This window comes from Lutra lutra, chromosome 4 (assembly GCF_902655055.1).
Source record: "Lutra lutra chromosome 4, mLutLut1.2, whole genome shotgun sequence".
Lineage (NCBI taxonomy): Eukaryota > Metazoa > Chordata > Mammalia > Carnivora > Mustelidae > Lutra > Lutra lutra.
In genome coordinates, this window is record NC_062281.1 from 181,041,243 (window position 1) to 181,054,785 (window position 13,543).

A 13,543-nucleotide genomic window follows, 5' to 3' on the forward strand; every position below is an offset into this window, starting at 1 on the left:
TGCAGTCCTAGGGCCTGCTTCCTTCTCAATCTGGTGCTTTCCAAAGCAGTCCTGGGTGGGGGGCTCCTCTACCCCAGCCCCTCATCCTCACTCGGTCTCTGCATGGCCCAGATGGCCCCGTGGCAGTTGGCTTTGGTGAGGCCTGGCAGCAGGGGAGGGGAACACTCTGCAGGGGGAGGAGGGAAGAGTGTCAATGAAAACCATATAAAAAATCCAGAAATGTGCATATAAAATCTCGCCCTTGGTGTATTGCCTAAGTCAGTAAGCAGAAAGCACCTTCTTCTTGGAGAAGGATCAAGTCCTCAAAATGTAGGAAATGTCAAAGTGTCACTTCATTGTCATAAAAAAAAAAAACCCAACAAACAAATCCCCCAAACCAAATCCACCCCTGACCAAAATACCCCCGAGTCCACGAATTGCTGTAAACAAACCCAAATGCAGGAGCAATCCTTTCTCAGTGGCAGTCGTAGCTGATGGCGGTCACCGCAGCAACAGGCCTCCAGGCGGGGGCTGCCGGGCACCGCGCGGCGCGACAGAGAGGTGGCGCGGCAGTCCTGGGGGGGCCGGTCATCCTCAGGAAGGCTGACCTTTCCGGTGTCCCCATGTTCTCCCCGACTGAGGAGGACAAAAGCCCCCTTTCAGCCCCAGGAGCCGACAGGAGAAGCAAGTCTTTTTCGTCAGAGTTTCTGAAATATTCTCCAAAGACAGAAAAATTCTGTTTGCCCAGCGGCAGTGGGAACAGTTCCCGTGGCGGTGGCCACCTCTGCCGGGCCTGTGGCTGTTGAGTGAAGCCTGGAAGAGCAGCTCAGGGTCAGGAGAGAAGGGTGGCCCCTGTCTCTCCCTTCACATTGGTTTTCCTGAAAGTGTTTCTTGGCTCTGGCCAGGTCGCCTTCCCAGAGGCAAATGGAGAGAAACTGCTTTTGGTCTCCAGTTGGGACTAATCGCGTGGATCTCCCAAGCCCTTTTTTTTTTTTTTTTTTTAAATTTTTCCCTAAGAACAATGATCGCTTTCCTTATGAGAATCCTCTTTAAAAAATATTTCTTGTATTTCCCGCCCCCTCCCAGGATCTGTTTTCTTCTGTCCCCGTTCCCTTTTTTCCATCATCTGAGTTTCACATATTCCTGGTGAGGTCTCATGGCTGGAGCGCTGCTCGGTTCTTCCTGCTGCCCGTGGCCTCCTGGCAGGCGGCTGAGCCCGCGGTGGACGTGGACGGAGAACCAGGGGGCCGGCGTGTGGGGCGGAGGGGGCGGGGGCCTGGAGGGAGAGGTGAGCCGAGGCGGGTGAGCGTCAAACCTCCACAGATTGGATTTGGTTCATCTGTGCCCGCATCACCTGGATACTGTTCAGGATTTTTTTCTGGTGGCCAGCCAACGTGACCCCAACCCGGAGAATGTCCCTTTGGGAGAGAAGCATGTGTGTTAGGGAAATGTGGGGGTGGGGGAGACCTTGGGCCGGGTGGAGAGCTGCCTGGGCTTCTCCAGGGGTTTCCTGCTGAAGAGAGCAAGGGAAGGGGTGAGTGGGTAGATTCCTGGTGCTGGACTGACTAGTGGGGATGGAAGGAGCCTGGGACTGGGAGTCAGGACACTCAGGTGCACGGGGTCTCCTCTGCTCCAGGGAAGGGGAAAGGAACTTGCATTTATGAAGTACACACTCACTGTATATCCCTTTGGTCTTCCTAACGACCTCTGGTTTACAGAAAACAGCTGGGGTGCAGGGAGGTTCTGATTTGCCCTTGGCCACAGGCAGACCTGGGGGTTGATCTGAACGTGACTCCTCGCCCTCCAGAGACCCCGGCTTGGTGGGATGGCTGGGGAGCAGTACTGGTAATGGTGGGCGAGACAGCCGGGCACTTACTCCATCATCATCTGTGACACGACATCGAAGGAGGTGAAGCCGGCGTTGGCGAAGCTCTCCTTGTATTGTCCCATCTTGATGGCCTCCAGCCACTCGTCCACCGTGTTAAAGCTGGTGTAGTCAGGGATGGTGCGGTCCAGCAGCGGCAGGTTGATTCTGGGGGCGGGGGTGGGCGACAGATGGTTAGGGCAGGTGCTGGGAGGGGGGCAAGGGTGAGGGCAGGGGGCCGCTGCGGGCTTTGTACCTGCACCTGTGTATCCATCTGTGGGGACGAAGGTGAGTGTGTATGTATTTCTGTATGAGAGTGGGTGTGCATTTGCACCTATGTCAAGGAGACACGTTTGTGCGTGACTATGCGAGTGTGTGTGCAGGACTCAACAATGAGGCCCCCTGGGAAGTCCAGGGGTGCCTCTGAACAGGCTGCTGGGAGGCTGGCCCACAGTGGTGAGGAGCAAGATGCTTCTCCAAGCCTCTGATGGTCAGGAGGGGGGAGTTCAGCCAGACTAACTGTGCTAGGAGTCGCTGTATCCCCCGTCCTTCCCCAGCCTAGGTGTGCTCTGGGAAACTGTGGGTTGCACCTCCAAAGTCTAGACAAGGCTGGCAGTGCTCATGGGAGCAAGCCAGGGTGGAAATGACCCTCACAGGGCTCAAAGCTCAGAGTGATTTTATCCGGAGAGTCAGGAGTGGCTGATGGGGTCCTGGTGGGAAGCGACAGGTAGAGACACACGCTAACTATGGGCCATAAAAACTTGGCAGGTGAAGGACTTGGGCCCAAAGAGTGTTTGGACAAAGCCAGCCCCAGACCCTGAGGACCCCTGGCTGGACGCCCCGCAAAAACTCTGATAGGGTCCCAAAGAGAAAGAGTGTGCAGGGCTGGGGGGGACAGGGGTCTGGGGCAGCCACCCAAGCAAGGCGGTGTTGGCCCCAGGTCTGAGGGAGCATATGCCTGGGGACCACTGGGAGGAGGCAGGCCTCAGGTCGCTGGAGCTAACGCTCGTCCCGCTGAGTCAGGAACGGTGAGTGAGCGTGCGTCTGTGTGTGTCTGTGTGTGTCTGTACTTCTGAACATGTAGGGAGGGTAGGCGTGAGGGCCTGCAAATGGGTGTGTATCCGTGTGTGAGACCATTTGTGCGGGAGCGTAAGCATGAGTTCTTGTGCCTGACGGTGCGTAGGACTGTGTAAAGCGTGCCTCTGTGTGTGTGTGCGTGTGTGCACGGCGGTGCTGGGGAGGACGCAGATGTAGGTCAGAGGGTTCATGTTTGAGCAGGAAGGGAGCTAGGAAGGAAGCCCGGTGACCAGTCAACCTGTTTACCAACCCAGATTCTGATCATTTTTTCTTAAATGCTGTCCTCTCTGACCACGGCCATGCTTTAAAAAGTGCTTCCTTCACCGTCTCTACCACTTCCTTCTCCTCTACTGTGTCCCAGCCTCCTCTGCACCACCAGGCAGGGTCGATGCCCAAGGAAGCTTGTGTTGGCCTTCCTTGACCCCCAGCTGCCTGAAGCAGGGGGAGCCTGGGCAGGGCTGGGGAGGGGTTGGGATTCAGGGAGAGGAAGGGCCGGCTGAGGAAGGGCCGGCTGAGGACGGGGGCAGAGACGCACTGGGAGGAGGGGTGAGGCCAGACCAGAGCCGTACCCAGAGGAGAGGGGTGCCATGGCTTTGAGGCTGTTGGGGTTTCGGATCATTTTGTCCAGCGTGTTGACGATCTGGCCAAACTTAGGCCGGTGGTTGCGGTCCTTCTGCCAGCAGTCCAGCATGAGCTGGTGCAGGGCGCTGGGGCAGTCCATGGGTGGCGGCAGTCGGTAGTCCTGCTCGATGGCATTAATTACCTGGGGACGACACAGGGCCAGAGTGGGGTGGGGCGGGTGGGATAAAGAGTACCTGCCTCTCACCTGACCTATTTTTCCCCTCGACCTCTGCAGCAGGGCAGACCTATTTGGTTGCCATGACAACTGCCTCCGCCTCCTGGACACAGCCCCAGGGATGCCCCTCCCCTGGGTTCCCACCATCTGTGGCCTCAGTCTGATCTGGGGGGGCTGCATGACTGCCCCCTCTCCCAATCTTGGGAAAGCCGGCACCCCGAGATATCTTTTGCCTCAATGTCTACCAGGCTGACCCTCTTGTGGACCACTTTTTCCTTTCCTAGGACTCCTCTCTCTGGCCCTTCACCCCAGGATGACAACAACTCTTGTTTTCAGTGCCAATTACCACTCCAGGTGAGGCATGTCTCCCAGGTCGGACCCCACGGTGTGGCTCTACACGGCTCCGCCCACTCCTCTGTCAGGAAAAGAAGCTCAAAACGCTTCTCTCCAATCTGTCCTGCCACAGGCCCAGACTCACCTTCCCCAGCTGGACTGTGGGTCACCCTCCCTGCTCGAGAAGCTTCTTTAAGTCCTTTCTTTTCTGTGTTGTTGCAAATCCAAATGTGTTGGGTTGGCTTTCAAACACTCCATTATGGAACCTTATCATCCTTTCTGACCATCTTTCCTCCCTACCGTTCCCCGGCCCTCTCCCTCAGCATCCCACCTCTGGGCCTTTGCACAGCCTATTCTTCCCCTTCGACATCCTCATGTCTCCAAGTCCTACTACAGTGTATGCTCCCCCTGTCCTGGGAAGACTTCCTGATTGATCTTGCTCACGTGGCCCTTGCCTCAACCCCTACAGGACTCGACACCCGCCTTCTCCAATTTAGCACCTGCTCGTAAAGTTCCTGATAACAACAACTGGTTCCTGGAATAATTGCCTTGTCCCGAAGTTACATGGAAAATACCTCAGGGACAGCTATGGTCTCATTTGGGGCTGGCCACAAGGTGAACGCATCTTGAAGATTTGCTGAATTGTGGATGAGTAGGTCTTTCCTACTCGACCCCCAGAGAGTCCGGGATCCTGTGCAGACATTAGAATCACCCAACATTGGGCTGGGCCCGGCCCCCTTGGAAACTTACGTCCTGGTTGGTCATGTCCCAGTAAGGTCGCTCCCCGTAGGACATCACCTCCCACATGACGATACCATAGCTCCACACGTCACTGGCTGAGGTGAACTTCCGGTACTGGATGGCTTCTGGGGCCGTCCAGCGGATGGGGATTTTCCCACCCTGGGGAACAGAATGAGGAGGGTTAATGGGTGGGAGGCTGATCCGTCTGGCCTCTGTTCTCAGTACTACTCCTTGCCCTCAGCCCTGTGCTGTACCAATCCCATGAAGCACCTCATTCTTTCTCGAACTCACCGTGCTGCTTCAGGCCTTGGGAATTTGCACAGGCTGTTCCCCCCACCCCCCGCGTGGAATGCCTCTTCTCACTCTGCCATCTGGAAACATCTTCTCATCCTTTAAGTGTTTCTGAAAATCTTTCCCTACATCCCCAAGAGTTGCCCACTCTTTTTAATCCTGTGGCCTGTGTCTCTCCCTCCAGGAGGCACTTCTCCTACAGAGCAGTACTGAAATCATTTGCCTGCGTGCTTGGCTCTTCTTGTCCTCCATCTGAGCTCTTTGGGCAGGGGCCGGGCCTTATGCCCTTCTGTTTTGAACTCTTCAGCAGGAGAGAGTCCTGAACTTGGCATCGAGGTTCTCCAGGGTCAGCCCTGCCTGCCTCTCCCGCGTTACTGCCCACCACCTTCCCGCTTACAGTCTGTGTTCTAGTCTCATCTTGCCTTGAGAACGTGGCATCTGACCACCTTTCACTGGCCCTTCAGCTTCCAGCTCAGATATCACTGCCTCTCAGCAAGCCTTCCTCAGCCTCCCCAGACAGGTGCCCTGACTCATAGCTCTTTTTATTCCATGTTTCTCTGCACATCTGTGTCCCCGCACAGCCTGTGAGTGCCAAGGGGGCAGAGACGGTGGTTTGTGTCTCTGTTTCCAGGGCCCAGCATGGTGCTTGGCACGAGCAGGAGTCGGTGAAAACATATCGTAGGGAGAGAGGGACACCTAAGCCCTCTTGCCCGGTACCACGCTCCCCCGGAAAAGGCTCTCTGTTTCCATCTTACCAGCGCACTGGTGTACGTGGGGTCTGAGGTGTCATCCTCCAGAAAGCGTGAGAGCCCGAAGTCAGACACCTTGCAGACCAGGTTGCTGTTGACCAGGATGTTACGGGCGGCCAGGTCGCGGTGGACGTAGTTCATGTCTGCCAGGTACTTCATGCCGGCCGCGATCCCCCGCAGCATGCCCACCAGCTGGATGACTGTGAACTGCCCGTCGTTTTGCTTTGGGAGAAGTGGAGGAAACACACAGTGAGTGGAAGGGCGTGACTCAGAGCTCTGGATCATCCACACAATGGGAAACCAGAGCAGGACGTGCCGCCCAGGCTTCATGCCCCCTGTGGAAAGGATTCAGATGCTTAGAGAGGCCCATGAGAGGCCAGTTTCAGGGTGGAGAAAAGAACACAGGTTTCAGTTGACCCAGCTGATCTGACTCTGGGTCTGCCCTTTGCTGACCGTGAAACCTTGGACAAGTGACCTGACTTCTTGAGCCTGTTTTCCCATCTGGGTGTTAAATGGGGATAAGTTACACCCACCTCCCAGGGCTGAGTTAAATGAGAAGGTGCATGGAAGGTGCCTGGCACATACTAGATGCTCAGTAAATGTTTGCTAAATGGCAGCTAGTTTAGTAACATGCGTCTGTGCTCTTCGTCCAGCTGATTGACTGTGATCTCCCGGCACGGGGAGGGGAGAGAGAGGGGTCTGGAAACTTTCCTTTCTTGACCTTAAGCTCCAGACTCCATCCCCCAGCACATATAGCTTTGGAGAAATCCAAAATCTGGTGAAAACCCTGGACCAGGGTTCAAGAGACCTGGTTTCAGTCCTGGCTCTCACCTTGACCCTCTAGGTAAGCCCGGACAAACTCTACCTGTCTTTGAGTCTCCCTTTTCTCTTGTGCATAATGAGAAGGCTGACTAAGCACAGACAGCAAGAGATTTCAGTTGTGTGCCAACTCTAACTGACTGGTTGTAGTTTCCTAGAATGAAAAGGATTCTGAGATGGCTTCCTGGTTTAGTGGGACAGAGTTCTGGGATTGATTAGCAATGCCTGCCATGGGTAAGGGAATGGAAAGAGGCAGCATGAAGCCATTCCCGACTTAGATCTTTCCCAAGACCCCACCAGGCTTTGACGCCACGAAGCTATGTCCACCGCTCCTTTTCTTCCCCATCTGCGGGCCCCTGGTACTCTTGGTTTCCCCTACCCGGAGGAAGGAGTCCAGGGAGCCATTCTCCATGAACTCAGTGATGATCATCACAGGCGTGCTCTTGGTGACAACACCCTCCAGGTGGATGACGTTGGGGTGGTCGAATTGGCCCATGATGGAGGCCTCGCTCAGGAAGTCACGGCGCTGCTTCTCAGTATAGCCTGACTTGAGCGTCTTGATGGCTACAAAGATCTCTCTCTTGCCCGGTAGTTTTAGGTGGCCACTGCATACCTCGCCAAACTCTCCTGGGACACATACACCAAGAGAGGCAGGATGTCACTTGCCAGGTGGAAGTGCCACCTCCCACTCCTTGTAACCTCCACTCCTGGGTCCTGAAGGAGCTTCTTCTCCCCAGTGGTCAACTTATCCTCTTAGACAAAGAACCCCTTTGTAGAATGTGGGGGCCCAGAAAGCTCCTAGCCACCACTGGGAGTAAGAGTAAGCTCTTCACAGCTGTCCCATGGTATTTAGCTGGGCATGGGGCAAGGCTGTAGGGGAACCTGGGAAGATGGAGAAAGGGATCTGGATGAATGGTGGGAAGGACAAAGGACTAGACTGAGTCCAGAGAATGGGGTTCTAGACCTAGGTCAATCTCTGACATGATATGTAAGCTCCTTCCCAGCCCCATGCCTCAGTTTCCTCATATGTTGATGAGGTGATTTTACTGGATGACCTTTGAGGACTTTTCTACCTTTGGTATTGTGAACCTCCATGTCTTAGAGGATCCTCTGAAGTTCCTGCCCCACATCCAACCCTCTGCCCCAAGAGTACTCCCCACTCATGGCTGAGGCCATGGTACCTGGGAGAGCCCCAGACACCTACCTGCTCCAATCACCTGCTCAATTTTGACACAGGAGATGTCAATTTCCTTGGCAAACTCCCGCACTGCCTCATTGGGGTCCTCATAGGTGAAAGGGTCGATGTAGATCTTCATGCCTGGGGTCACTGGGGGATAAGACCAGGCTTGGTCACATGCACAGACTCAAGATGTGGACAGACGGAAAGGCTAGCACTAGTCTCTCTGTGGAGGGAAATACACACCCGTGCAGCCCCATAAGAACTGGGCAACCCTTTGCAGGTCACTTGGCCTCTCTGGGCTTCAGTGAGCAGATGGGATTGAGCTGAGTAGAAGGGTGAGAACAGAGAGCTTAGCAGGAGAACAAATAGGTTCCAGCTCTTGTTCCAACTCTAAATGATTAGTAATGTCTTCCCGAAGGAGCTAAAGGACTGTCAGGATTGATTAGCAATGTCTGTTACGGATGTGGGCATAAAAGGATAGATAGGTTTGTCACTCTTGTGTTAGAGAATTAGGGGTGCAAAGCAAAGAAAGAGGAAGTCAAGAAGGAAGAGAGAGAGATTTGGAACAGAAATACAGAAAGAACAGGCAATAGCCCATGTTCTTGGGTGTCTGCTACAGAGACCTCTCTGTCTTTTTAGGCCTAATTAAAGCATCTTCTCCTTTAGGAAAATTCCTGGCTATCTCAGCTCTCCCAGGCAGGCCCCAGAGCCTGGATGGGCTGCCCATTCACCAGGGTCTGAGGACCCATGGTTTCTGGCGCCACTTCCCAAGTCCCTCACTAGCTAGGTCTTAAATCCTTCTAGATCTCAAATTCCCTGGTGATCAACATAAGGCAGGATATGCGGCAAATTAATTTGACTCTTGATTTGATGTACTTTTTTATTTGGTGCAGAAATTAAGGGTGCCAAACACCTAAGACTTGGACGCCAAACACCTAATTCTGACCCTAGCACTGAGCCAGCAAAACACTTGGAAGGAAGGGAAGGATGATCCATCCCACCTTCTCCCTTTAAGGTAACTGGTCTTCTGGTGTCCAGGCCTCGCTCTGGCTTCCCCAGCTCCCTGCCCACATCCTCTTATTGCTCCAGGAGCCATGACTTTGGAGGCGGTAGCTCTAGGAGTAGGAAGCTGGAGTTCCTGGGCTTGACTGGAGTAAGGCTTAACTGGTTGGTGAGTGGGGCCACCAACCCTGCTGAGCTGTGTGACCTTGGACATGTTAGGTGACCACTCTCAGTGTCTGTTTCAGACATTCCAAGAATCTAAGGTTGGAACCTTTAACACATGTGTTGGCAAACCGGCCCACTGACCATTTGCTAAATAAAGTTTTATTGGAACACAGCTGCCAGCATTCCTTTGCCTGTGGCTGCTTTCACACTCCGGCGACTGAAATGAATAGATACAATAGGACCATATGGCTATCAAAACTTGAAATATTTACTCTCTGGTCCTTTACAGAAAAGTCTGCCAACTGCCGTTCTGATACATTAGCTTTATTTTGGATTATTTATGTGGGTGTTTGTCTAGCCCATCATTTAATTTGTTTATTTAAAAGGTTTTCTTTTCTTTTCTTTTTAAAAAGATTTTTATTTATTCATTTGACAGACGGAGATCACAAGTAGGCAGAGCGGCAGGCAGAGAGAGAGGAGGAATCAGACTTCCCACTGAGCAGAGAGCCCGATGCGGGGCTCAATCCCAGGACCCCGGGATCATGACCCGAGCCGAAGGCAGAGGCTTTAACCCACTGAGCCACCCAGGCGTGCCTAAAAGGTTTTATTTTTAAGTAATCTCCACCCAAAACGTGGGGCTCAAACAAAGCTCTTCATGCAATAGACAGTGTCTACAGAGCTGAGCAGAATCCAGGTGATTGAGATAAAAGAATGATTGCAGCTACTCCTGATCGAGCCCTTGTGCCCAACACTGGGTCAGGCTCTCGGTATGCATCATCTCATCCACACCCAACAACTCTTGGGGGAAGGGAATCATTACTCCCATTTCATGCATGGGGGAACGGCAGCTCAGAAAGTCTAAGTGATCTGCCCAAGGCCACACAGCTAGCAAATGGCACAGCCAGGACTTGAACCCAGGTCAGACTTGAGCCAAGGGCCATAGTGTTAATCATCAGACTCATGGCCTCCTGTGTGCAGTCCAACTAGATCTGGCCCAGGCCTCTTCCTCCTGGACTGTTCAGCCACGACTCTCAATCAGCACTCCCCAGAGCGGGGATATCAGTTTCTGGGAGAAGCTCCTTTTCTGGCTCAAACTCAGGGCTCTGTGGGTCTCGGTGACTGACTTTCAGCCTCCCTCCAATAGGACTAGGGGAAGCCCTTTCTGTCAGGCCAGCTGCAGAGGGAGGACAGGAATGGGTCAGCCCCAGGAGCCCCAGGAGCTGAGGAGAAGCGCAGCAGGAGCTCAAAGCTGACTCGGGCACTGCCAACTGCTCAGATGCCATCCCCGACCCTTGGCCAGGAGGGCTCTCCATTGCTTGCAAGAGTAAGGCAAGTGCCTTCACCTGGCATTCCAAGCCCTCCGTGCTGGGCCCCAGCTATAGGTCCCTGCCCCTCTATATGCCACCAAAAAGAATTATTTGTCCAGGGATCCCAGACACACCTTATAATTTCTGGCCTTTGTGCTTTGTTCATGGGGTTACCTCCACCTGCAATACCCTTCTCTTCCTCTTTGTGTCCAGATCAAATGTCACCTCCTCTGTGAAACCTGCCTGGATCCTTACAGTGGAGATCCATGCTCTCTCTTTAGGCTCTGAAGCCCTGTCTCTGCAGCCACTTGTATGGCTCTGACGTCTGTATGGCTCTCCTACCTTGTACTAAGTCTTCCATACGCATGCCCACAGCCTCCTGGCTCCCCTTTCTGGACCACTCTGCTGCCTGTGCGGACTTGCTTTCCACTCTCTCCCTCAGGGGGACAGAGGCCACGTCTGTCTAGTTCATGCTAAATCCTAGAACCTGGCACATAGAGGGTGCTCATGAAATGCTTATTGAAAGAGTAATAGCATTGCCTACCGGACTGTCCTCTTTTTCTCTTTCCTCCCCTTTGGGGTCATGGATGGCTTTGAGAATTTGGCAGAAGCTATGAATCTGCTCCTTGAAAATTATTCACGTGTGTGTCACACTCCTAGATTCAGCATATAATTTTGGAATGTTCATGGGCCCTTGAAGCTCTTGGGGGTCTGTGAACCCCAAGTTATGAGCCCTTGCTCTAGAATGTTTTCTCTGGAGTATGTGTGTGAAGGTGCTTATTTAGTAGATGCTTAATAAACACTGATTGGATGTATGGCTCTGAGCTGTCCCTGCTTCTGTGACCCTCTGGTTTCATCTCACCATTCATATCATAATCTGCTCACAATTCCTTGTGGGTTTGCCAGGCCCCAGGCCCTGGTCTGGGTACTTTATAGATACCTATCCAATTAACCCTCCCGACAACCCTACCTGGGAAATGCTATTATTAGGCTGAGCCTTATGAAATTGTTAGTATTTGACTGCTGCTGACCTACAAAGCAGGCAATTTCATTTGGCCCAACCTAATATTATCCCCATTGTTTGGATGAGCACACTGTGGGATAAGAAAGGTTGGACGACCTGCCCAAGATGACAAGGACAGAGCTGATAAGTGGCAGATATGGGGTCTGAATTCAGGTCGTGTGGCTGTGAGTCTACACTTTCAGCTGCCAGGCTACGGTTTTCTTCTGGATGCCTTCCCATCCTGTGTCCTGGAATGGAAGGGGACACAGGACATGTCGTGGACATGGAATGGAAGGGAAGCTCAAGGCCCAGCTCCCAGGACGGGATATTTGCTGCACTGAAGCTGACTGAGGATCTCTGCAGTCCGAGTCTCCAGATAATACTGGGCTATTGTTTGGATGACTTAGGACTGTCAGGGCCACTACGTGCTGTCCTGAACCCAGAAGGGAAATTCAGGATGAAGGAGGGAGGAGGAACCAGATATTCAGAGATCTGGTTTGAGTTCTGGATCTGCCGGTAATAATAATCACAAATAAGCTGCTTTATGCGTTTGAACTGAGGATCAGTTTAATGATGTTATGAACTTGAACTGAGTTTATGAGTTTGAACTGAGGATCAACTGCACTATTGATACAGCTGTGTGCCCTTGGGGAAATTACTGAACCTCTCTGTGCTTCACTTTTTTTCATATCTACAATGGAGCCAATAAACAGTACCTACCTCATAAGGGGACTGCAAGGATTAAATGAAAACATTTTTTAAGGGCTTAGTATAGTAGTCTGGGGATAGAAAACACTGAATAATTGTTACCAGCTATAGAGAAGAGTTGGCTTTTATTAAATATTTTTAGGAAGCACTTTCATATCCATTAATTCATTTAATCCTCACAATTCTGTGAAAGAAGCATCATTCTGGCTACTTCCCACGTAAAGACACCAAGGTTCAGAGAGGCTCGATGACTTCCGCAAGGTCACAGAGCGGGCCATTGGTGGAGCAGGGATGAGAAACCAGGTTGGGCCCTCTGGACCCCATCCAGTAATCACAGATTTTGGTCCTCATTCAGCACCTGCTGAATGACGGCACATGTGAGCCAGTGAGGGTGACTTAAGTCAGTCCCATGCATCTCCGGGCCTCAGCTTCTTCCTGGGTCCTGGCCACACAGGGTTGCTAGTGGGTGTTGGGCTACAGGGCTGGCCATGCTTTGAGAAAACCGAAGCCCTTCTTTAGATGGAGGGCGTAGGAGCTGAGCCTTAGAATGTGTTCATCCATGAACAAATCCTGGGCTCTATTTTAAAAATAAATCCCTGCTGTCCCCTGTTTCCTTGTTGGTGACTCACACACTCAACAGTGATGTTCCCACATGGCTCCAGATGACAGAGCATGTGAGCCCCCCTTATTCCAGCTTAGCCAGGTGTGGGCAACATGGAGTGGCAACGAGTGTGGACCTTGGCTCTGGCCCTGAGCTGCTGTGTGACCTCTATGGGTCTTGGTTCCCTCGTACTCAATCATATTACCAGGATAATTTTAAGGATTAAATGAACAAATGCACGTAAAGCATTTAAACAGGTCTGGGCAACAGAGTACACTAGGTACAGTCAGCCTCTATCTATAACCATGATTTCATTACTTGGGGAATAGAAGGGGGTGATGTAATTTATGACTTTTACGTGTTGAGTACAGGTAATTTTTTTAATTTCAGTGTAGTTAAATTGTTCTGCCTTTATCTTGTGAGCTTTCCACTGCTTTTAGGCTTAGAATATCAGTGACATAGTTACCTAAATTGTCTTCTGGAAATTTTTAATGGTTTAATGATTTTTTACATTTATGTCTAAAATGATTTTTTAAGCTCAGGAACTTTTACTTCAAATTGGCTGTTAACCCAGAGGCTTGCTATTTAGAACTCCTTGACTCTGCTCTCTCCTGCACACCCCACATCCAATCCTGCAGCAAATCTAGTATTTTCAGAACATGCCAGAATCGAGAATCTTCCCTGGGTGATGCCAACAGCCACCTCACAGGTCTCCCTGCTTCTGTCCTGCCGGGCACCCTGCAGCCCTGTCACTCCACTTGCCCCTCAGCAGCCAGAGAAGTCCTGTCAAAACTGTAACTCAGACCAGGTCAGTCTTTGGTTCAGACCCTTCTAGAGGCCCTGCAATGGCTGACAAGGATCTGCATGCTGGGGTCCCTCCTGCCTTCTCATTCTGCTCCAGTCACATGAACCTCCTGGCTGTTCCTAA

The 13,543-nt window shown here is 52.2% G+C and overlaps 1 protein-coding gene across 3 annotated transcripts in view; it reads right to left on the bottom strand.

The window, feature by feature from the left end:
• Nucleotides 1-222: 222 nt before the first annotated feature.
• Nucleotides 223-13,543, bottom strand: part of EPHB2 (EPH receptor B2) — a 183,563-nt gene continuing 170,242 nt past the window's right edge. For all 3 annotated transcript variants that reach the window (XM_047727698.1, XM_047727697.1, XM_047727696.1), the window contains exons 10-16: nt 7,854-7,976; nt 7,029-7,276; nt 5,837-6,052; nt 4,800-4,949; nt 3,490-3,683; nt 1,856-2,011; nt 223-1,397 (exon numbers count right to left, since the gene is read on the bottom strand). In XM_047727698.1, the coding sequence (XP_047583654.1) occupies nt 1,289-1,397; nt 1,856-2,011; nt 3,490-3,683; nt 4,800-4,949; nt 5,837-6,052; nt 7,029-7,276; nt 7,854-7,976 (1,196 nt within the window). In that variant the 3' untranslated portion in view covers nt 223-1,288. The remainder of the gene's footprint in view (nt 1,398-1,855; nt 2,012-3,489; nt 3,684-4,799; nt 4,950-5,836; nt 6,053-7,028; nt 7,277-7,853; nt 7,977-13,543) is intronic.